Below are 23,839 nucleotides of genomic sequence, written 5' to 3' on the forward strand. Positions count from 1 at the left end.
TATAGCTCCCATATATATTTTCATCCGATTTCATGTATTTGATGCAGCAAACAAGCTAAACTAAATTTGGTACCAAAATAAATTTAGCAAATTATATTAAAATCGGCTGAGGTTTGGATATAGCTCCCCTATATATATATATATATATATATATATATATATATATATATATATTTATATTTATTTTATTTATATATTTATATATATATATATATATATATATATATATATATATATATATATATATATATTTATATATTTATATATATTTATATATATATATATATATATATATATATATATATATATATATATATATATATATATATATATATATATATATATTCTCGGCCGATTACACATATTTTATGCACCAAACATGATATGCATGCCAAATTCCAATGAAATTTGATATAGCAAACATATATAATTCCGGCCGATTTTATGCATTTGATGCCTCAAACACGCTGTGTATGTCAAATTTCAATGAATTTTGGAATGTGTGATGGAATTTTGTCTAAATTAATATTGAAATCGGTTTAGGATATAGCTCCCGCATATATTTTCGGCCGATTTCACAAATACACTAAACACGCTATGGATGTCAGATTACAATGAAATTTGGAATGAGTGGCGGAATTTGGTAAAAAATTAAATGTATATTGAATCGGTACGATTTCACGTATTTGATGCACCAAACACGCTGTATATTTCCAATTTCAATGAAATATATGACGGAATTTTGCATACAAATGAATTTTTCAAATTGTATTGAATAGGTTAAGATTTGGATATTGCTTCTATATATTTTACGACCGATTTCGAGTATTTTATGAACCAAATACGCTATGTATATCAAATTTCAATAAGGATTGGAATGAATAACGGAATTTGGTCCAAACATAAATTTGGCACTGAGACCGGTTCAGATTCGGATATAATTTTATTAAGGAACATAGACCCACCACTTCTTTGCAATGGTACTAGGCAATTCGTAAAAAATGCACAATAATTAAACTGAAGTCACGATTACTACGGGAAAGTATGTAGGTTCAGTGGTACTGCTAACTCGAATCCCTCTAATAACAACAGAAATGACGTTCAACTTTAAAAATTACAGTTTGCAGTACGCCAAATGCCATAATATATTCGTATATTAAATTTTGAAGGCATTTTAAAATTTTTGAATTTAAAAGACGTAGCGAAGCGCACTGGGTCCACCTAGTGTTCTTATAGAGTCTGATGTATGTTGATGAAGTGACCTTTCATTGGTATTAATACTTATTATGTAGTCAATGAAGGCTAAGAGAGCCTTACTGAGTTGTATATATTTGATTTCCCTGAGAGAGCATCCGAACCGAGACCACAACTTAATTTACACATACAATTTTTTTCGCATCGCAAAACCGAAAAAATGCTATTTGCATTAATGTGTATAATTTTAACTTTGAAGATTCAACATCTTCCATTTACGATACCTTCAGTGACACGATATTCCATTTACCAGGATGTAGGGTATTCAAATGAAAACTTTCCTACATTTGTGCTCTCGTGCAAACATTTCCATGGACAAATTGTGTAGGAGTTTGCACCCACAAAATGGTCGGAGCTTGAGGCAAACATATTCGATTTAAAGTAGATAACTCAAACTGTTTTTGGATGTTATCCTTAAACGAATACCCTTTAGAAAACACACACACATCCACATAGATTTTCTAAAGTAGTATTTTACTATCCGTTTTTTTTTTATTCGTACAGACATTTTATATTTAAATTGAATTTCAACACATAGAAGTTGAAGAACAGAATGGTTGAAAAACCTAATTTTTTTGGAAAAAGTTTTCTTTCCCATTGGGAATACAATTTGATTTTACATCATTCAATTCAGCAGAGCAGAGTATCCTCCAAACAAACAAACAAACAAATGACACTCACACACTTACATGACCATGACGATTTTCATTTGGGTAGGTAGAAATAAATTAAAAAAAGAAAAAAAATATGACTTCTTTCGCTGGTTTAGAAATTAGGGAATCACGGTAAACCCAAATCAAAGCAATTGAAGATATACATTTTTGCATTTGCTTTAATGTGTCTTTAATCAAATAGCAATAGACACAACTTTTCTCAGTAATGTAACCAATTGTAAAGTCGAGACATCAACAAAAATGATTTTCTGTCAATAATCGCAAAATATACAATGTCTTAGAACTCCGTATTTTTAGATTGAAACATTAATGCAACTTATGACAAAAGAAATGGACTTAGCTCTTGATACTCAGTTTATATTTTCCATGTTTTTTTTTTTAGTTACAATTTAAAGAAAATCAAATAGTCCACTATCGATTTCTACCGGTGGAAAATCTGTAATGTTTCCGAAATTCCACCATTGCCTCAAAATGTTGCGTATCAAAAACAGGCGTGTGGTGGTAAATTCAAAAAAGTGGAAAAACAAAGCACCTAGAATGACAATCCTTACTAATCACGCTAGATAACCGAAGGAAAAAGTTCACAGGACTTACTTGATGTCATCAGTGTGCAGGAAGCCACCATGATTTCTGCAAAGGTCAAACGTTCGTTGGGACTCTGGTTAATTGTCTCCATGCAGAAGAGAACTTGTTGCAACACAACATGACCAAGGGGTAGCAGCGAAAAGCTAAACAACAAATTCCTCACAATGGGTATGGCACACTGCTTGCAGAAGTTGGCCAACTTTTGTTGCCAGCTTAACTTCTCCACGGGTATTATGAAAGAAGCATTACAAATCTCGCAGTGAATGTTTCTTCGATGCATAATCCAGCGTTTAAGGCATTGCAAATGAATATGACCCTAAATTCTGATGTATAGTTAGTCATGAAATGTGAAATAATTACTTCCTGGCTTACAACTGTGCCCCGGCAGAGGCAAGGACTTTCCATTATATCCAAATCACTACGATTCCAGCGACATATGCGACAAGAGTTTCCATTTTCATCGAGAGACATTAACGTTTCAATGGATTTCTGTAGCGACATGGTATCTTCGTCTTCTCGGCGAGCGGTTATGATTGGTCGCATCACCATGTTTTCGTCGTTAACGGCCACGCTGTTGTATAGACGAATTGCACTGGTCACAGAGAGTCCAGAAGGGGCGGGTTGATTATCAGTCATGGCTTCGTAGCATTGCCTGACCTTTTTGGTTTACATAAGAATAGAGGTTTATTGAGAATTTTGATTCTAATATTTGCAGATATTTTTAGATATTAACATTTTTAATTTAAAAAATTGAAGCTAAAAATTTTGAAACTTATTGAAAAGAAATTTTTTTTTTTTTTTTTTGAACAAAAAATTTTAGCAAGTAAAAATTTGGTTAGCATTTTTTTGTTCCAATTCACATTAAAAAAGTAGCAGCCGAGAAAAGTCAGTTTTTAAGAGATAATCTTGGAATAATAGCTGAAATTGTTATAAAGATTTCTATATCGGGGCTCCTACGTGAAATGAACATATTTATAGGGGTTATTTATGTACAATTGTAATTTCTTTAAAAATAACATGTTTTGATTACCTTTCTTTGGTATACGACCCTAAGCGTTGTCAAAAGATAACAAACTTACTAATTTCTATTATACGATATTTATGAGTTTTCAAATCAGAAGCATTCAAAATCAAATATAAAATTTCTAAAGGACATCCATATTCCAAGTTTTGAGAAGCATAGGTACTCCCATGACACAAGCATAATGTAGAGGATACAAGCAACATGGCATCTTTATATGTCCTAGTTATTTAAAATTAGGCGGCAAATTTATTTTTTTTAACGACTTGTAACTTTCTCCTTTTAACCTCCTACGTAACTTTTTTTAATCGGAAAACAAACTTGTTGGGTGTTTTTATGTAAATTCGAAATACCGAATATAGGATGCAATACGAATACGGGGTCTTGTATATCTCATTTTCCAAACAAACCATTATAGACATAATGCAATCTAGTCTTCCAGTTTTCAAAACTCTACGTCAAATAATATTGACTGTCATTAAATCGACCTGAAATTTTATGCTGATCATGATTATATATATTTTGTGGGGTCTACGACGAAAATTTAGAGGTTTTACAAACAGAATTACACCAAAGAAAATTTATCTATATTTCTATAATATGACACTAAAACATTCTCATCAATGTTTCTAAGTGCGAAAAATATTCACATTTTTTATACCCTTCAGCTGAAATTGTTGTCATTCCGTGTGTAACACCTCGAAATATACATTTTAGACCCACAAAGTGTATATGTTCTTGATCAGCATAAAATTCAATGTCGACTCACTCAGATGTGCAGGACACTCGGTATGGGTCCACGTTTTGGTTTTGCCCCTATATAACTGTACCGGCTGGCTATGCAGGTCCAGGTTTTCGTATAGCCCCCACATAAAGGTACCTCCCTATATATGGTATTTTGATGATTTTAGTGACATTTTTTAACGGAATCGGTTCAAGTTTTGGTTGGGCTGCATATAAATGTCAACGTCTTCGTAGAACCTTCAATATAACGGTAACTCTCTGTATTCAGTATTTTTTTTTTTTTTTTTTTTTTTTTTTTGAAAATGTTGCAAATTACTTCTTATTTTCTAGAAGAGGGTATTCAAAGTACTCCCCGGCCGAACCTACTACTTTTTCACTTTTTTTTATTAGTTTTTCTTCGAGAGCCGAAAAATTTGTTTTGGATTTTCGATCTACAAGCCAAGTACTCAAATCCGGCAGAGAAATAGTGCTAAAATTAGCGAAAATTAAAAAAAAAATAATTAAAATTGCCAATTTTTTTATTTAACATATAAAGTATACAAATTCGTCATATTCGGATATTCACAATGAACTAGCTGGTTATGGTCTTCTGTGCTTATTTTTATAAACAGAATAATTCACAGATCTGGCTCATACAAGTGGCATAATTTTTATTATAAATAATGACTTGTCTCGAAAAAGCTCTTGAAATACGTAAAATCAGGAGGCACATTTATAAGGGCGCTTTTTCGAATTTTTTCCAAAAAATGTTCTGCGAAGATGTTTTCTACTCCTTTAGAAGCCAAATAAGTCAATTGAAAAATGGGGCTATCGTAGACCGACATGACCCATATTTTGTGACGAGATCGTAAGCTCATAGAAGAGGAACCAAAGAATTAAATAAATTAAAAATCTTACAACCGCACTTATAAACATTTACATCTTTAGAGAAAACTATTGTAGGCTATTTGTGTCCAGGTCCCAACCCTCAGACCTTAATTAGAATTTTATGATAATTAAAATAAAATTGGATATAATATCTATAGATTTCAAGATATTTTAATCTGAAACTTTCCAAAAATATGGAAGAAGGGCGAACTTGGTAAATCGAAAAATATTATTAAATTGTTTGAACACCAAGTACTTTCTCAAATGAAATTCGATTTAATTATACAAAGCACGATTATTTTCTTTTTTTTTTTTTTTTTTGCCATGATATTACCAATATCCTAAGAAATGCTAAATGCTTGGGTGTGTTACGTTCCAGGAAATGTTTGTGTGGTTGGTAAACAAATGAATTTCGAAATTCAATCACAATAATATGAGTTTGTTTTCATGTATCTCCACTCAGTTCTTGTATTACGATCTTCGGCCGGGAGTGTGGGTGTATATGGCGTTACATATTCATGTATATATCGAAATGTGTGTATGTGTTAATGTATCCGTAAAGCGGCTAGAATAACAGTCAGCTACGGAAAGGATATCCAAGAAAGCAAACAAATAAAATGTTACTTTCTTTTGCACAAACATTTCGCCAATCGCATACACACACACAGATGTATTTATGTTACTCCATAGACATCAATGAGCACTCAATGAAGCAAACCTATTACTTGTGTATGTATGTGTGTGTGTGTATGTCACAAACGTGTACTGGGTTTATTCAATGATTTCTATTAGACATTGTTGTTTCATTTTCTGCTTCTGTTTTTACTTCAGTTGTTATTACTGCCATTGTTGCTGTTTGAAATAGAATTCGATTACTTATTTTGGATATGAGACAGTCCAGGAACATTTACCGCAATAATCTCTTAAGGTATTGCCAAGTAAGTCGTCGAGTATTACACCAAGAGGGTCATTCCTGAATCTAAGACAACCCGAACATTTATTTTTGCATAAAATCTTTTCCTCCTTCTCAACAATCAAAACCTTTTTCAAAACCAAAACATGGACTACACTCAATCTGGATGGGAGATTTCCAATTAAATCCCATTGGTTTACAAATATTACTTAGCTAAAAAATAGCCACATTCTGCTATTCTTGATTATGTCATATATAATGCCTCATATACAAAGTAATCAACACATAATCTCCGAAAATACATTTGATTTGAATCTCATATTTGTGGCCGAATCGGAACAATTGTCGATTGGGCGGTATGGCATGCAAAGGCAGATACAATAAATACTTGAAAGTGTTTATTGATATAATCGCACGTATTTAGATAAAAACATGTTTCTTTGCGCCCCATTTACATATGCAAAAATATAAAATATACTTACAAGAACTCGGCAACGACTCCATTCTACGCCGAAATTAAATGAAAACGCATATCGGAGGCGAGAAGCGTATGCCGTTGTCTTGTCGATGAAATCTTATTGGAATTTTCCCAATTGTTTGTGATGTGTATGTGCTGTTTTTACAACTGTTTGTGGGTGTGTGCGTGTCGACGTTTTTCAAGGTATCCTTGGTTTTGAAATTGTTTTCTATGATTGGCCTAGACAAGCAAAGTCACAACATGATGTAAATTAAATGTTAAAGACATTTGATTTGCAGTAAAATGTTGTTTCGTGATTCAATATAGATTCGAAGAGAAAATATGTGATTCACATTGATATGAGATTTGTAAAAACACAAAGTGTGGGAGACAACGTGTTGGAAATATGATGAATATGTGTCTGTTCTAATGATTAAGGAAAGAATATAAAACTGGAATCGACATAGATAATCACATGGTACCTCGAGTACAAGGTGTATTACAAAATATATATTTGTAGATAGAAGACGAGGGAGAAGCTTTAATTTTTGCATTTATTTAGATTTTTCTTGATTCTATAGTACTCGATCTTGTCAAATTGTTTTTTAAATAAAAATGTTATCCAAACCTTATTTTTGGAAACTAGCCAAAAGGCTAGTCTAGAGTCAATGTAAATGTTGTTATTGTTTTTAACGCATACTTCCAAGCGCTCTAATAAATTTTAGACTTACAAGAATCGCTAAAATATAAAAACATTGTAATACACAACACTATATAATATACTATGTTTACATTATTGGTATACTGTAAAGTTTAAGTCTAAAAATTCAGAAGAGCGTCCAAAGTTATGATTTAAAAATGCTATAGATATAGGTGGAGAAGTATTTTTAGGTATGTCTCTAGCATAATGCAAAATCTGACCTTAACCAAAATGAGAAGGTATTATCATAGACAAATTAAAGTATAGACTAAAAAGTTGTCTCATCTGTTATCTTCGAAAAAAGTGCTTCAATAGATGTCGTTCATGCTGTGAGAGAGCAAAAGTCTATTCACTCAATTCTCTCAAAATACAAAATATTGAATATTTTTATGATTCTTTATTATTTATCAATTAAAAACGAAACAGTGACTTTGTTTATTTTTACATTATCCAAATATGACGTGAAATATAAAAATATAGAACTTAAATAGCAGAAAAATGAATAAATTGTTTTCGAAGTCGAGTGACTTCACTAGCCCTGAGTGACTTGACTGGCCCAAGATCAACAATAGTGACATCTGCCGGAAGGGGTAAATTTTAAAACTTTTTAGTCTATACCTTAATTTGTCTATGGTATTATCAAAAGTTAGTTGTGGGAAGAGTAAGAGATCTGAGCGTATGTATTTTGGTAGTATTTGGTAGTACACCAGCGGTGCTCAAAACCGTGTTCTAGAACATGAACAGAAAAAAGAGATAATTTAAGAGAAAATTAAAATTATGTTTTTCTTTATATTTTACGGTTCTATTTAATTGTTTTTAAACACGAATGTTTGCCAAAATAATTTATAAAGCAAATGGATAAAGAATATTTGTATAAATAATGACTTAACACTGTTTTGTTCTTGATTTAAATAAGCAAAGAGAAATTTGACTGAAAAGAGATATTCCTTCTTGAGCACCACTGCATACACATACAAACATAGGAAACACTCTCTTCTTGAAGAGAAATTGTCTCTTTATCTCCCTGCATGAATGCTCTTTATGCTTCCTTTCACAAAGAGTAAATCCTTTCCATGTGAGAGAATCAAGTAAATAGAGCATCTAAAAAATTTAATTCTCAGCTCAATAGAAATATGATCTCACAATGAGATTCTCATAAAAGAGGATGTGACCTTGTATGTATGTATGAATGTAATTGACGAGTTAAGCTATTGGGATGGCGAAATAAAAAACGGAAATCAGATACATACGAATTTGAAAATTATTTGTCAAAAGTTATAAAAGAATCAATTAAGAAATAAATACGGCATTAATATTTATTAATAAATGTATTTTTCATCATTTATAAATAAATGTTAATGTTGTACTTATTTACCTACAGAAGTTGGACTTGTAGGCATCCCCCATTGTTGAGCAAGACTTATTTGGGGGGATTTTATTGGTAAGGGTTGGTTTTTATACCCTACACCACAAGGTGGTCAGGGTATTATATCTTTGTGCATTTGATTGTAACAGGCAGAAGGAAACGAGATAGACCCATAGTTCCTTTTGATGATCTGCATAGAATCACATTCTGAGTCGTCCGTCCGTCCGTCCGTCTGTCCATGTATTTTTGTAAACAAATTACAGGTCGCATTTATTGCCCGATCCAGATGAAATTTTGCAAAGATCTTTTGTTTGGCCCAAGGACGAACCCTATTGAAATTGGAGATAATCGGTCAAAATTTAGATATAGCTCCCATATATATCTTCGTCCGATTTGCCTTTTATTGTGCACCAAACGTGTAATATCAGCCTAAATTGTATGGAATTTTGCATATACACCCAAATTAGGCCTGGAAATATGTATGCCAAATTTGATCGAAATCGGTTCAGATATAGCTATAGCTCCCATATATATTGTTCATCCGATTTGTTATTTTTGTCCACCGCCGCCGTAATATGCACTATGCAACAACAATATTTGGGGAAATATATCAAATACAGCTCAGAAATACATTTGCAAAATTTTATCGAGATCGGTTCAGAGTTGGATATAGCTCCTATATATAACTTCGTCCGATTTACCTTTTATTGTGCACCAAACGTCTAATATTTGTCCAAATGGGATGGCACTTACGGCCGAATTGAGTCTAGAAGCTAGTATGTCAAATTCGGTGAAGATCGGTTCAGATATAGCTATAGCTTCCATATATCCGATCCGATTTGTTATATTTGTTACCCACAACCGTAATATGCACTCCGTAACAACGATATTCAGGGAAATATATCAAATACAGCTCAGAAATATCTTTGCCAAATTTTATCGAGATCGGTTCAGATTTGGATATAGCTCCCATATATATCTTTATCCGATTTCAAATTAATTGTGCACCAAATGAGCAATACAATTCCGAATTTAAAAGATACAAATGCTTCGGCATATTTAGTCCTTTGAACTTTAAATTATAGTTATAATCATAGCGTGTATGATGGAAAAACTTTTAATTGTAATGTGGAGCTCTACTTAATTAGCAAAGTGGTGTAGGGTATCATAAAGTCGGCCCCGCCCGACTTGAAGACTTTCTTTACTGGTTTAGGTCTACGTTAATGTTTAAAAATTATGTCAAATTATTATTTTAAATAGGATTTGAATTACAATTTCAACTAACAAATAATAATATAGCAATATTGAACATTTTTTAAAGAATAAAACTTAACCACAAATAACCCCATCTCAAACATTCACTAACACATTAAACAGTTTTATCGATTATGTTTTTTTATTTTTGCTTTTCATTTTTCGGTTTACGCAGGCAAACCGAAAGAGTTTAATCGATTTTGAATTAAACTCAGGTCTTTAGAGATGGTCTTATACATGTATAAAATGGAGGGTAAATATAAAAGGTCATAAACTTCTAAAATATTTTAATATTCCACATAATTCATTACAAAGTGGTTGTTAAATGTTTAGACCACATTATTGATATCTAGCTAAATCTGGCAAACTTTAATCAAAGATTTTAAGACATGAGGCTGGTTTTTCATATGAAAATATGAATATGTTGCAAAATAGTTAAGCTTAAGACCGTTGACGTTCTTATAAAAACAACAGAAGGCTGGTGTTTATGAATTGTATGGAACGATTCCTCAGATGATAAACATGTGAGCATTAACAATTATAATGAGCTGAACAAATATTCCATCATCGTTATCAAAAACTATTATTATTTACGGAGGTTTACGACTTTTTCGACCAACTATGCTGGCCATGCACATAAATGCCGTGTGACAAATTTTATAAGGAGGAGCTTATAAAAAGCTACTATGGTATGTACTCCTTAAAAACGTCATACATAAAATGCAACAACTGAAAATGAACGATAATTGTTCTGAACATCCTTGCAAAAGTATAAGAGAAATTTGCTATTATAGCTATGAAACACCTACAACTTATTCGGTCAGAGATTTTGTAATGGATCAACATTAATTTATTTCTTCTCAACGATTACTGTTTCAATAGTTTTTAAATTATATTAAAAATCTACGATTGTAACTGTGATAATCCTTGAAAACTCATTCTTATCATTCGCATCAAAATTTTTACTATTATAACCTTAAAAAATTACGTATGAATACGTATAAAAAGCTTCAAGGGAGCTTCTTAAAAATCTATGATTATAGCTTTGCTAGATCTTGACACAATCATATTAACAACCCCACGATTATATCTCTATGAGAACTGATAGTCTCTGAAAAACGTGTAGTTACAGTCCACGTTTATAGCTTCGATAGCCTGTGGCAAAATTATATTAAAAAATCCACGATTAAAAATTGATAATTATAGCTTTGATAACATAAGTATATTTAAAAATTCACAATTAAAACTCGCATCCGCTCTCAGATATATATGCCTTTAGAATATTAAAATGTTGAGAATAATAGTGAGAAAGACAACTTACCTTAGACTGTTTCCTACAATGAATATTCACATTTATTATTTCTTTTCACTTTTTTCTATTATTTACACTTTACAAATACCGACAACCGATTTATGAAATTTTCGAGAAACACTCGCGTTTAACCGACAACCTAAAGACGAACTTGCTTGTTTACTATTTTTGCCAAAAACTATTCTGGGTGAGGCATAAAGACAAAAGCATCTCTTTTCTTTGGATTTAAATTTGCACAAGTTCTCTGCCATTTTTCTCAATGCATCTCTTTTTTATCCCACTCTCCATAATAAAAAATGCGTATACATAGCTGAATGTGGTTAATTTTTTTCACAAACACTTTGTTAGACAACAAATCATAAATGTTACTTTTAATTTACTAAATTAATAAAACACTGTTAAATAATCACTTCACTTATCGATAAACATGCGAACGGAACTTATTTCAAACATATTCGAATAGGCAAATCCTGCAATTAATTTTCACGTTTATTTACTTTGCTTGCGTGAACATATTCTATTTATTAACACTTTTTTCTATTTGTTAGCACTTTACAAATACCGAACACGGATCTCCTTTCAAATTTTAAACAAACACTTGGGCTTAACCGACAACCGAAAAACGAAAGACTGTTTTTGTCAAAAACTTTTTTTCGAGAATAACTAAGGAAATATGCAACACTCTTTTTTTGCTTTTAATTTGCACTAACTCTTTGCAATCACTCTCTACGAATCTTCTTCTTCATCCACCCCCCCTCAATCTCTCTTTATCAACATGTTAAAAACCGTATACACAGCTGAATGTGCCAAATTATTTTCACAAAACACACATAAAAAACGTTAGATTTGTTTTGTTTAATTAAGATAATTATATTTAATAAACACTAAAACATACTAACATTATTATTAAATACAAAAAAATACTGCTTTGTATTGCAAGTTAAATTGTAAATTAAGGAAGCTAATCGATAAACATGCGAACGGATTTAAAGTGAAACGGAAACTGACACCGAGTCGGTGTCACCGACTTCAACAGGAGAGGAGAAACCCCACAACAGGTGGAGAGGATTTGATCTCTTTCGAAGGGAGTATGCTACGAGATTTGTAAAACAAATAGAGAATTGAACATTTCATTTCTCTACTCAATAAAAATTTGATCTCAAAATATTATTCTCATTAAAATTTAAACACTATTTTGATGACGTCATTAGAAATAGGAGAAAAAACGGAATCCAGATACAGACAAATCTTTATGAGACCCAAGAGAAGAATAATCAGGATTTTATGGCAATAGTGTTTAAAGATAATGGGAAAATAGTATCTTATTTAAACATTTACACCAATTACACGCCGCAATATCCCAAAAATGATTGATTGATTGATTTTTTGAACAAAGTTGGTCTCATATGAATCTTGTGTAAAAAAAAAAAACTTGTGTTTTATAAAGCATTACAATTAACCAAAAATTGTAGAATCTTGAAATATATCGAAATATATTACATATTAATGAGGGATTTAGACTCCTTAAACGAAATCCGTTGCAGGTCATTTCGATTCGATCTAGTTGTTGGGGTCCACCCGTTTGTTTGACACGATAACTCTCGAAGGGAGTATTTGATGTTGTCCAAACATGGTAAATCGTAATATTTTTTTATCAAACTTAGATCAAGTTCGGAAATGGGCATTATCAGTCTACACCTTCTGCTACCTTCCCAACAATTGGTCAAACATTTCAAAGAAAAAAATTCACCTTACATACAGGGAAAGGATTCTCCAAATGTGTTCAAACTTTGCAAATATAGTGAAATTGTACTATTCTAGCAGATTTTGACCATTTTTTAAATTTTGCAAGCAATAAAATCAGGTTCAAAAACACCAAACAATTAAGTGGGTGGAACCGTTATATGAAAACCGTGGACCAATATGAACAAAGCTTTGTCACCATTTATTGAAACCGTTGTTAACTGTAAATACCAAATTATACAAAAATTCATTAGAAAATGTGGCTTAAATCTTCAAAATACCGAATATCCGAAGGTACCATTATATACGCGTTATATAAAAACGTAGACCTACATAAACACTATTTTGCCACCGGAGCTAGAACCCATTACGAACTACAAATGCGAATTTTTAGACAAATCCGTGGAAAATTTGGGTAAAAGAGGTACTGTTATGTGAAAGCTATAGTAAAACGTAGACACATAAAGCCTATATTTTTTTGATATCAACTTTGCAACAATGCCGTAAAAATGTGACTTATATCACCAAAATACCGGGAGGAATCGTTACTTGGGGGTAATACCAAAACATGGACCGATATATCTCATTTTTAATACCAACCATCTTAGACATAATACACACTTGTGCCAAATTTCAAAGACCTACATCGAATAAGGTAGGCTATATCGTGATTTCAACAGACAAACGGACATCGGTATACTGTTTTAGAATTTATGCTGATCATAAAAATATATACTTTATGAGGTCTACGACGAATATAGGAGTATTCCAAACGGAATAACAAATTTAATGTTAAATAGCTGTATGGTATTGAAAATAACCCTTTTATACTTTTACTTATACAATATTATATTTTTAAAACCCTATACTGAAACATAAAAATCTAGCTCCACATTTGACGATAGATAGTACCCTCGCAATCTATACCTCATTTTTTTCAAATTTCAGAAGTTTTTCTTCTAGCAAGGTATAAGTACATAATTTTAAATGTTCCAGAATTGTATACATTTACATTTATTACTATCTATGCAGATCATTTGGTCGATTTCTTTTTACTCACAAATTTTTATTACAAATAAATAGTCGCATTCCTCTGCCCTTTCTTATATCCCATATTTTCCATATTTTTCTACTCATACAGTTTAATCAATATTAAATCATCTTTTAAACTTCTTTAATCTCACCATCTAATTTTAATCTCTCTCACTGTATTAATCTCGTTCATTTTCTTCCTCTCTCTCTCTCTCTCTCTCTCTCTATCATGCTCTCTTATTATTCTTTTATTCACACATCTACCGGTAGCATAGACAAATTAAAGTATAGACTAAAAACATAGACAAATTAAGGTATAGACTAAAAAGTTTTAAAATTTACCCCTTCCGGCAGATGTCACTATTGTTGATCTTGGGCCAGTCAAGTCACTCAGGGCTAGTGAAGTCACTCGACTTCGAAAACAATTTATTCATTTTTCTGCTATTTAAGTTCTATATTTTTATATTTCACGTCATATTTGGATAATGTAAAAATAAACAAAGTCACTGTTTCGTTTTTAATTGATAAATAATAAAGAATCATAAAAATATTCAATATTTTGTATTTTGAGAGAATTGAGTGAATAGACTTTTGCTCTCTCACAGCATGAACGACATCTATTGAAGCACTTTTTTCGAAGATAACAGATGAGACAACTTTTTAGTCTATACTTTAATTTGTCTATGATAGATGTCGTTCATGCTGTGAGAGAGCAAAAGTCTATTCACTCAATTCTCTCAAAATACAAAATATTGAATATTTTTATGATTCTTTATTATTTATCAATTAAAAACGAAACAGTGACTTTGTTTATTTTTACATTATCCAAATATGACGTGAAATATAAAAATATAGAACTTAAATAGCAGAAAAATGAATAAATTGTTTTCGAAGTCGAGTGACTTCACTAGCCCTGAGTGACTTGACTGGCCCAAGATCAACAATAGTGACATCTGCCGGAAGGGGTAAATTTTAAAACTTTTTAGTCTATACCTTAATTTGTCTATGCCGGTAGGAGTACATTTTAAAATTTTTAGTCTATACCTTTATTTGTCTATGACAGTAGTATGTAACCATAGACAAATTAAGGTATAGACTAAAAAGTTTTAAAATTTACCCCTTCCGGCAGATGTCACTATTGTTGATCTTGGGCCAATCAAGTCACTCAGGGCTAGTGAAGTCACTCGACTTCGAAAACAATTTATTCATTTTTCTGCTATTTAAGTTCTATATTTTTATATTTCACGTCATATTTGGATAATGTAAAAATAAACAAAGTCACTGTTTCGTTTTTAATTGATAAATAATAAAGAATCATAAAAATATTCAATATTTTGTATTTTGAGAGAATTGAGTGAATAGACTTTTGCTCTCTCACAGCATGAACGACATCTATTGAAGCACTTTTTTCGAAGATAACAGATGAGACAACTTTTTAGTCTATACTTTAATTTGTCTATGATGTAACACTATCGCCATAAATTCCCCAATTGCCCAAGCTTTATTTGTTCCCCATTTCGGAAAAATATCCCACCGCAAGAAATACAATATCCAATACCGGCAGGGTGTCGCAAAGATTTGTCTGTATTTGTTTTCCTTTTCTTTGTCTAATGACGTCATCTAACTGGTGTTAAAGTTTTTATGAGAATCTCATTATGAGATCAACTTTTTAATTGAATAGAGAAATTAATTTAAAATTCTCTATTTATTGAACACTTCTCTCGTACTCCCCTGAACAAAGAGAAAATCCTCTCCACCTGTTGTGGGATTTTTTCTCCCCTTTGGAAGTTGGTGTCAGTTTTCGTTGCACTTTAAATCCGTTCGCGTCTTTGGCATTTAGCTCCTTTAATTTGCACTTTTTTTGTAATAGAAATCATAATGTTTTAAAAGTTAATAATATTATTAGTTTATTTGAGTGTATAAAAGTTGATGTGTCATAAATTTAAAGAGTTAATCTAACATTTTTTGATTTGTGGCCATGCAAAGTGTTGTGAAAATAATTAACCACATTCAGCTGTGTATGCGGCTTTCTTGTTCTGGAGTAAGAAGAGGGTAAAGAAGAAAATTAATAGAGAGCGAATGCAAAGAGTTAGTGCAAATTGAAAGCAAAACCAGAGAATTGAATCTCTCCTTAGTTATTCTAGAAAGTTCCTCTTTCAGTTGTCGGGTAAACGCGAGTGTTTGTTCAACATTTAACTTTCAAACGAAGATCCGTGTTCGGTGTTTGTAATGTGTTAACAAATAAAGCAAAGTGTTAATAAATAGTATAGTTTCACGCAATGGAAAATAAACAGTTGTAAGAAGAAAAGAAAGAAAAATGAAAAGGAAATGAAGTAAGAAACGTGAAAACTAATTGCAGGACTTGCCTATTCGTATAAGTTTGAGGTAAGTTTTCTTTTTCTTTATAATTTCTAACATTGACATTTTGTAAGGGTGAATGTATTTAAAATGGGATGGGAGCTCTTCTAATTGTGGATTTTTAAATACGATTTTTCAAGGCAAATTGCCGATTTTTAATCATGGATTTAATTTTGTGAAAGACTTTTTAAATTGGGTTGCATTTATTATTTTTTTCGAACCAACAATCTCTGATAGGGCTATAACCGATACATTGTTGAAATGATTGGATCAAGGACTATCAAGTTACAATCTTAAAGATTTAAACATTATTTCTTATTTCTTTAAGCTTTAATTACCATTTAATTTTTAAGGACTATAGCAGCTGAGAGTGTGGATCTTAATAAGAATTTTTCACTCGATATCAAAACTTTAATCAGGATTCTTAACAAGATAAGTAGCATTACAATTGTTGATATCATATTTAAATATATCATAGCTTACAATTTTTTTCTAAGGATTTTGTTATTAAATACTTTTTCGTTGATTTAATTTCTCACCTAATTTTAATAAATTCTTACCTAATAATAAAAGAATATCTAAGGTATGATCCTGGATTTTGGATCACGATTTTTAAAGACAATCTAAGCTATAATCAAATTTCAAAGTTGATTTTTTAAGTACACTATTTTAAATGTGATGTTTTCAAGGATTTCTACAGCAACGAACGCGGTGGTAAGTGTCGAAGTATTCGTCTAGGAATCTAAAAGCTATTCGTCTGTATATCAGGGTTAGACTAAAACATTTGATATTTATTCGGTTTCACCGAAACTTCAATTCAATTATGCTCAAATTAGCATATTAAAATTCATTTCGCTTGAAATTTTTTCTATATCGAATGAAAGAATGAGGATTGAATGGTGTAAGATATAAAAACTTCGGCCGTTTTTTGATAGTTAGATATTTGAAATGTTTTGAAGACACAAGCCTCATCTTTCGGCCAAAGTGGCAGCATTTTGATATATAAATACTTTCTGCAAAAATTGTTCGTATCCAAAAAACATTAAAGAAACTTTCTCTTAAGTCATATTTCAGTTTAATTTTATCAAGTCCTTAGGAATTATAGAAAAATAATTTGCTTCACCTTTAAATAAAATAACAAAATGCTAAGTCAGATGCTTGTTAAACCTCAGTAGCAAAAATAGAAAAAACCTCAACAACCATGTAATCAACTAGCAATTGGCAATGAATAGATAATTCGAATATGGTGGTAGTGGTGGTGACGGTGACAGTGGTTGTCACCAACACCCTAATACGTGACAAAGCATCTGTAATTGTTAAATTAATTGGATTCAGTCATTAGCAAAACGAAACAAGGCTGATACCCGTCACCTCCCATCTGCTTTCTGGTGGCCAATACACATGCTCATCAGAGGCACCTGTGTTCTTGAACCAATCCCCGAATCATAGCATCTCGTTGTGGCAGTCACAATGTCAATTGAAATTCGATTTTCTTTGTGGTTTTTGCATTTTGTTATGTCATTTACCATTTGCTTCTCTTTTCTTTTCTATCGATTTTATTTCCATGAAAAAAAACGAGATTTTTTATTATTAAATAGATTTTTTATTTAAGGTATTTAAAATTGAGTTTTAATTTTCCGTGCATTTGTATTAACCCATTTTTTTTTTTTTTTTTCAAAGTAATTCTCCAAATTTTGAAACTCTACATAAAATGACTGGGATTTTATGTAAATTTCAAAAAAGACACGAATATTATTAATCAAATTTTATGTTGATAGTGAATATATACTTAATGGGCTCTCCGTAAATATTTTGAAAAGTTGCAAAAGAATGTCACTTTCATTATATACTGTTGTGTTGTATAGTTGCTTAAAATTTTGAGTTCAACAAAGAGTTGCGGATTAAGAGTTAGAATTGGGTCTATTTCATCCGCATGAAATTGTCAATTTGTTTTAATCCTTAAAATTAAAGAGCGGTGGGAGTCGCTGTAAGCAAATTGTATGACTCCACCGTTTTCCTCATATTTTTGTAAATACAACTTCTCTCGCATACCGCTTTTTAGGATGAAATCTTGCACGTGACTGTTCCTACGTATTTACAAAGGATTACTAAAAATATTACTAACAATTGGTGCACAAATGCAAATAGAAAACTTGAGTATTTATTCTCATAATAATGTTGAGTTCCACATATAAGTGTTGATAAAAGGAACAAACAATAAATATCCAAAATCACGTATTCACAAGAAAAGGTGCAAAACTGCTTAAAAATATATATTACAATTCCCCTTCGCCAATATACGTTTATAAAAATAAATTTTATGTGATAATTTTGGAAAAATATTGAAATGTACATGAATGAACCGATGCATTCCACATCGTCTAGTACTAAAAATATTTTTTGTTTTAATTTTACTTTTTAGGGAAGGAACCAGATTTCGCAAACTAAGAGATATATGACCCTTTCTGGGGAGGTAAGAGAAAGGCCAACAGAACTTGTGCCGATAGGATGTTTTTTTCGCATGTGGGGGAGATATCTACCATCTTTACAACTAATCTTGTATTAGTAAAAATATTACGATATGTGAAATTTTAATGCAATCGGATTTTTATTCCAAATTGTTATGTTTTTCGGGAGAGGTACTTGATAGAGTGCGTCGATATTGTCCATGTTCGCATCTGACATAGCACTGAAAAAAATATTGGTATTTGCAGAGTTTGCACAAAATGAAGTGATCCATTCTCTTTTTCTATGAGGTAAATTATGTTCTTTGCAAATTTGGAGATTTTGTGGGAGAGTTACCAGAAGGAGTGAACCGATGTTGACCATTTCCGAACTCGATCTAAGTTTAAAAATAATATTCAGACGTACCAAGTTTGGACCAAATCTGATACTCCCATTTGAGAGCTGATTGTATAAAAATAGGTGTTCAATTGTATTGATGTAGTCTTTAAACTCAGACGCTGGCTCATTCAATCTAATGGACCAACAACCTTGGATGTAGTCCGGTGAATATCTGTCGGCATGTTGGTATTCGTGTTGCTAAACGCTCGAAGGTAATGTCCGTCCGAACTATAATCCTTTTTATACCCTCCACCATTGTATGTAGGGTATATTAAGTTTGTCATTCCGTTTGTAAAATTTACATTTTAGAATCCACAAAGTATATATACTCTTGATCAGCATAAAATTCTATATCGATTTACCAATGTCCGTCCGTCTGTCCGTCCGTCTGTAGAAATCACTCTAGCTTCCGAACGAAATGAGGTATGTTGATAAAAATTTACTCAAATGTGTATTATGTCTGCAGGACTTTTGGAATTGAAAATGGGCCATGTAGGTCCACGTCTTCGTATAGGCCCCATATAACAGTACCTCCCGATATTCGGTATTGTGATGATTTTAGCGACATTATTTACCAGAACTATTTCAAATTAGGTATTTGAAGTTCATTATTAATACTACAGCCTATGACAGAAAATCGTCTGTGCAGGTCCACGTCTTCGTATAGCTCCCATATAACGGTACCTCCCGATATTTTGTACTTGAAGTTCGTAATGGATACTACAGCATATTGTCTGTGTTTTATAACTGTTTTATAACCCCCATGGTACATCACCATATTCGGTATTTTGATGATTTTAGCTACATTATAAACAGATTTTTTTCAAGTGTGCATTTGAATATTGTAAAAGCTTATGACAAAAGTTTCCTATGCAGGTCCACGTCGTCGTATAGACCCTAATATACCGCTGAATTCGGTATTATTAAGATTTAAACACAATTTTTAACGGATTATATTTTTTTGAAAATTGTCAAATTTGTACTAAATGGTAGAGTGTAATACAACTTTTTTACTTGTTACTTCTTATATGTTTCATTATTATACCCTACACCACGTAGTGGTAAAGGTATTATATCTTTGTGCATTTGTTTGTAACATGGAGAAGGAAGCGAGATAGATCCATAGTTACTTTTGAGGACCTGTCCGTCCGTCCGGAAATACCTCTGCCAAATTTTATCAAGATCGATTCAGATTTGGATATAGCTCCCATATATCTTCAACCGATTTCGGGTTAATTGTGCACCAAATGACCAATATCAGTCCAAAAGTTCTGAATTTTGGCCGAATTAAGTCTAGGTCCGAATTCGGACAAAATCGGTTCAGATAGAGCTATAGCTCCGTCACATTCGTAATATGCATTCGACAGCAATGATATTTGGTTCCAGAATTTTATGGAAAACGGCTAATATTTTTATATAGCGCCCATATATATCCTTAATCCAATTTCAGGTTTATTGTGCAAATAATGGCTAATATAAGGCCAAATGGAGTGAATTTCGGGACGTATGTTTCTATTTGGTGGAACTCTGATCCGATACATATTTGTTTAATATATCCCTTCTCGAAGTGATATCATCTACTCTATAGCAATGTTATTTGGTAAAAAAAGATAAAAACGTCAAATTTGTATTAGTTCCCTCTGAAACCAAATTCAAACTGCTCTAAAGCCAAATATTGATAGGTGGTATGAGCTACTTCAAGTAAATTTCTTTTGTTACATGAGCTCCGCTAAATATGCATAGTGGTGTAGGATATCATGTAGTCGGCCCCGCCCGAATTTTGACTTTTCCCTACTGGTTTTTTTATATTTTTTTAGAATTCAAAACAAATATCCAAAAACTTTATTTTCTTTAGAAAATTTATATTTAATTTAAAAATGCCAATGGATTTAACTCTTCATAAACTTTCCTCTGGTAACAATATTTGTTTATTATTTTCCCTTCATCCCGCCATTTAAGTCTGATTTTCAGATCAAATTTCAGATTTTCATTTCATAATTTGCAAAATCTATTCCATACCTAACCTTTCAATTAAAACAGGTAGTGCTCTAGCAGTATTATTTTGGAAGACACAATAAGCTTCAGTATTATTTCGAAATTTTGTAAATATCGGCCTCGAGATAGTGGAAGGCTAGCTATCAAGTCAGTCTTTCAAACTGTTTTGTTCCAATTTTGCCCATAATAAAATATCGATATTTCATATTTCTACAACTTCAGCATTTAAAGTTTGGAAAACAATTAGCAGACGATATCGCCTAATGATGTACCACATCGATAATAATAACAATAAATAACAACAACAAAACCCCAAACTTCTTTTCAAAACAACCATCTTAAATCGTTTATTTTGGTACATCACACAATTGATTTATTACTTAAGTTCACAAGGTTTTTTCGTTTTTCTAAACTGTTGTTTTGATTTTTCACATTTTCCAAATTTGTAAATATTTTGTTTACTTGATTTGTGTGTAAACAAACAGAACAGCACAGCAGTAGTAGCTATGTAATGCTCATTCATTCAATAAGTCATGGCGAAGTCAGTCCACCCATAACCCTGCTCCCCACCCCTTAACCTAGTTCGCCATCTCACATTTCCAAGTTGAAAGTAAAACGCAAATTTTGAAAAGAAAATATGCAAGCATTGAACCGTGCAAAGAATGGCTAATTACAAACACTTGCCCAAATTAGTTTAATGCCAAATAATTGAGTTAATAATTTGAAAGTAAATCTTTGTTTACCTGCCCGAGTTGGCCAATATTTCTAAGCTTTCGACAATGTTTTGTTTGGCCGAGCAGGCAATTGAGTGGTCGGAAGCATGGATGGCTGGATGGAGGCTGGTTGATATGGGAACGATTTTCCTAACCACTTCCGTGGGCTGGAGGTAGAGGTAAAGTCTACGTAATTCCCAATTATATCAATTATGCGAAAGGTAAGCGGTGCTCATTACAACTTCCCTAGGCAAAGGAAAAAAAAAAGAATTGGAAAATGAAATTTAATATTTTTTAAAAGAAACGACAGCCAATTGGAATTGTTGTGTTTATTTTTCTGGAATTTATAATTTCCATAAAAGGGCTTTTCTTTTTATTTAATATTTATGATGGGGACTTCTACCTAAAAAAAATGTCCGACAAGGCTGTGTGGGACTCAGATCAAAATGTGAACCTATTTATTTCATATGGCAATTATTCGTCCAAAGAGAACTCAAAATGCAAAATTTATGAGGAATTGGTAATCAAGTGAATACCGAATAGAATGATGCACAATATTCTTTCGAAACCTTTAGAATATATTAAAATTTAGGGCACTATTGGCCATAGCGATTTATTACATTGTGCACAATATATATAGCTTTAACCGTACGCAATGTGCCTCAATTATTTGATACAGTGTAGGTTACATGTAGAATCATTTGGGTATAGCCCCCATATAAGGGTATACCCCGCTGTCAAGCTTTTTAATAGTTTAGCCATATTTTTCAAATTAATAAAAAAATTAGTATAGGCTCACGGTTTGGTATAACCCTCATATGAGAGTATCCTCGGATTTTAACTATTTCAGGGATTTTGACCCCATTTTTCAAATGGTTTGGCCCTTATTTGGAATCTTGGCATCCAAAGCGGTAGAAAACCTCTTCGCAGAAAATTTTTAATGTAGGTCAATGTTTCGGAGTAGTGCCTAAATAAAGATATCTGCTAATTCGGGGGTCTTGACCACATTTTCCAATTGATATGCCAATAAAAGTGTGTTTAGGCTACTACCAGTACCTCACAGGTCCACCGATGTTAAGTGGTTTTAGGCGTTTGGTGCACAAAAAGGCGGACATTATTTAATAGTCACCCAATTTCACCATGACCAAAAATATAGACACGCACAATTGGAGGTGCTATGGTAATGAGTACAAAAGTATGGTTAACGTTGACTATTCTGAAATCATTCTGCCCTCAATTATGAGGTTATCAAACCTAAATACCACGCAGCACAATATTCTAAACGTTACAAGTTCCAAATTTCAATTTATTTGGATGGAAAATATTGCTATGCTCTTTACAGTACTAAAAATTAAGCTGAGATCTTACATGAGATCTATTATATACTGGGTGAGATAAAAATACTGCTAAAAGTCAAACGCCATAATAATTACATTTTTTTAATTTCATTGAATAACGGCAAAAACTGTCGGAAATAGCATCAAATTTTAAAAAAAGTTTATATTTGTTCGAACCTTTTGCACGACGGCCAATGAAACCGAACTGCCCGAATGTTGATCTGCGGTATTTTGGCCAATTCCCGGCGAAGCGCTTGCTTGAGGTGATCCACACTTTGGTATTTTTTAGTGCCAACCTTGCTTTCCAAAAAAACATAAATACATTTAAATACATACACACCATCACCATTGCCAGCGCTTGAGTTCTGGTGACCAACCGAAGGTGCACATTTTCAGCTGACCTCTTTGGCAAGTAAACATGATCATATTGTTTATTTACAAACTGCTGGAAAACGAATGTTTTCTCTTCGGATAAAACCAAGTTCGACTGTTCACCATTTTAGCTCTTTTGAGTCTTTATTCTTTGTTTCTTGCAATGGCTTTACCCCAAGCTCATTTTTCAATATTTATGAAATATTGCGCTATGTTCAGCTCACGGCCATTTTCCGGCCACTGCGATGCGGATTTCGGTCATGTCGCTTACCATTTCTGCCGATGTTGCTGTTTTCTT

The 23,839-nt window shown here is 32.2% G+C and overlaps 1 protein-coding gene across 1 annotated transcript; it reads right to left on the reverse strand.

The window, feature by feature from the left end:
• Positions 1 to 2,264: 2,264 nt before the first annotated feature.
• LOC101888152 (E3 ubiquitin-protein ligase MARCHF7) lies at positions 2,265 to 3,266 on the reverse strand. The gene is made up of 3 exons (XM_020039035.2): positions 2,886 to 3,266; positions 2,523 to 2,829; positions 2,265 to 2,460 (listed from the first exon to the last, which is right to left on the reverse strand). The coding sequence occupies exons 1-3, from the start codon at positions 3,147 to 3,149 to the stop codon at positions 2,318 to 2,320; spliced, it is 714 nt and encodes a 237-aa protein (XP_019894594.1). The 5' UTR covers positions 3,150 to 3,266; the 3' UTR covers positions 2,265 to 2,317.
• Between the last annotated feature and the right edge of the window lie 20,573 nt (positions 3,267 to 23,839).

This window comes from Musca domestica, unplaced genomic scaffold (assembly GCF_030504385.1).
Source record: "Musca domestica strain aabys unplaced genomic scaffold, Musca_domestica.polishedcontigs.V.1.1 2, whole genome shotgun sequence".
Taxonomy (NCBI): Eukaryota; Metazoa; Arthropoda; class Insecta; order Diptera; family Muscidae; genus Musca; species Musca domestica.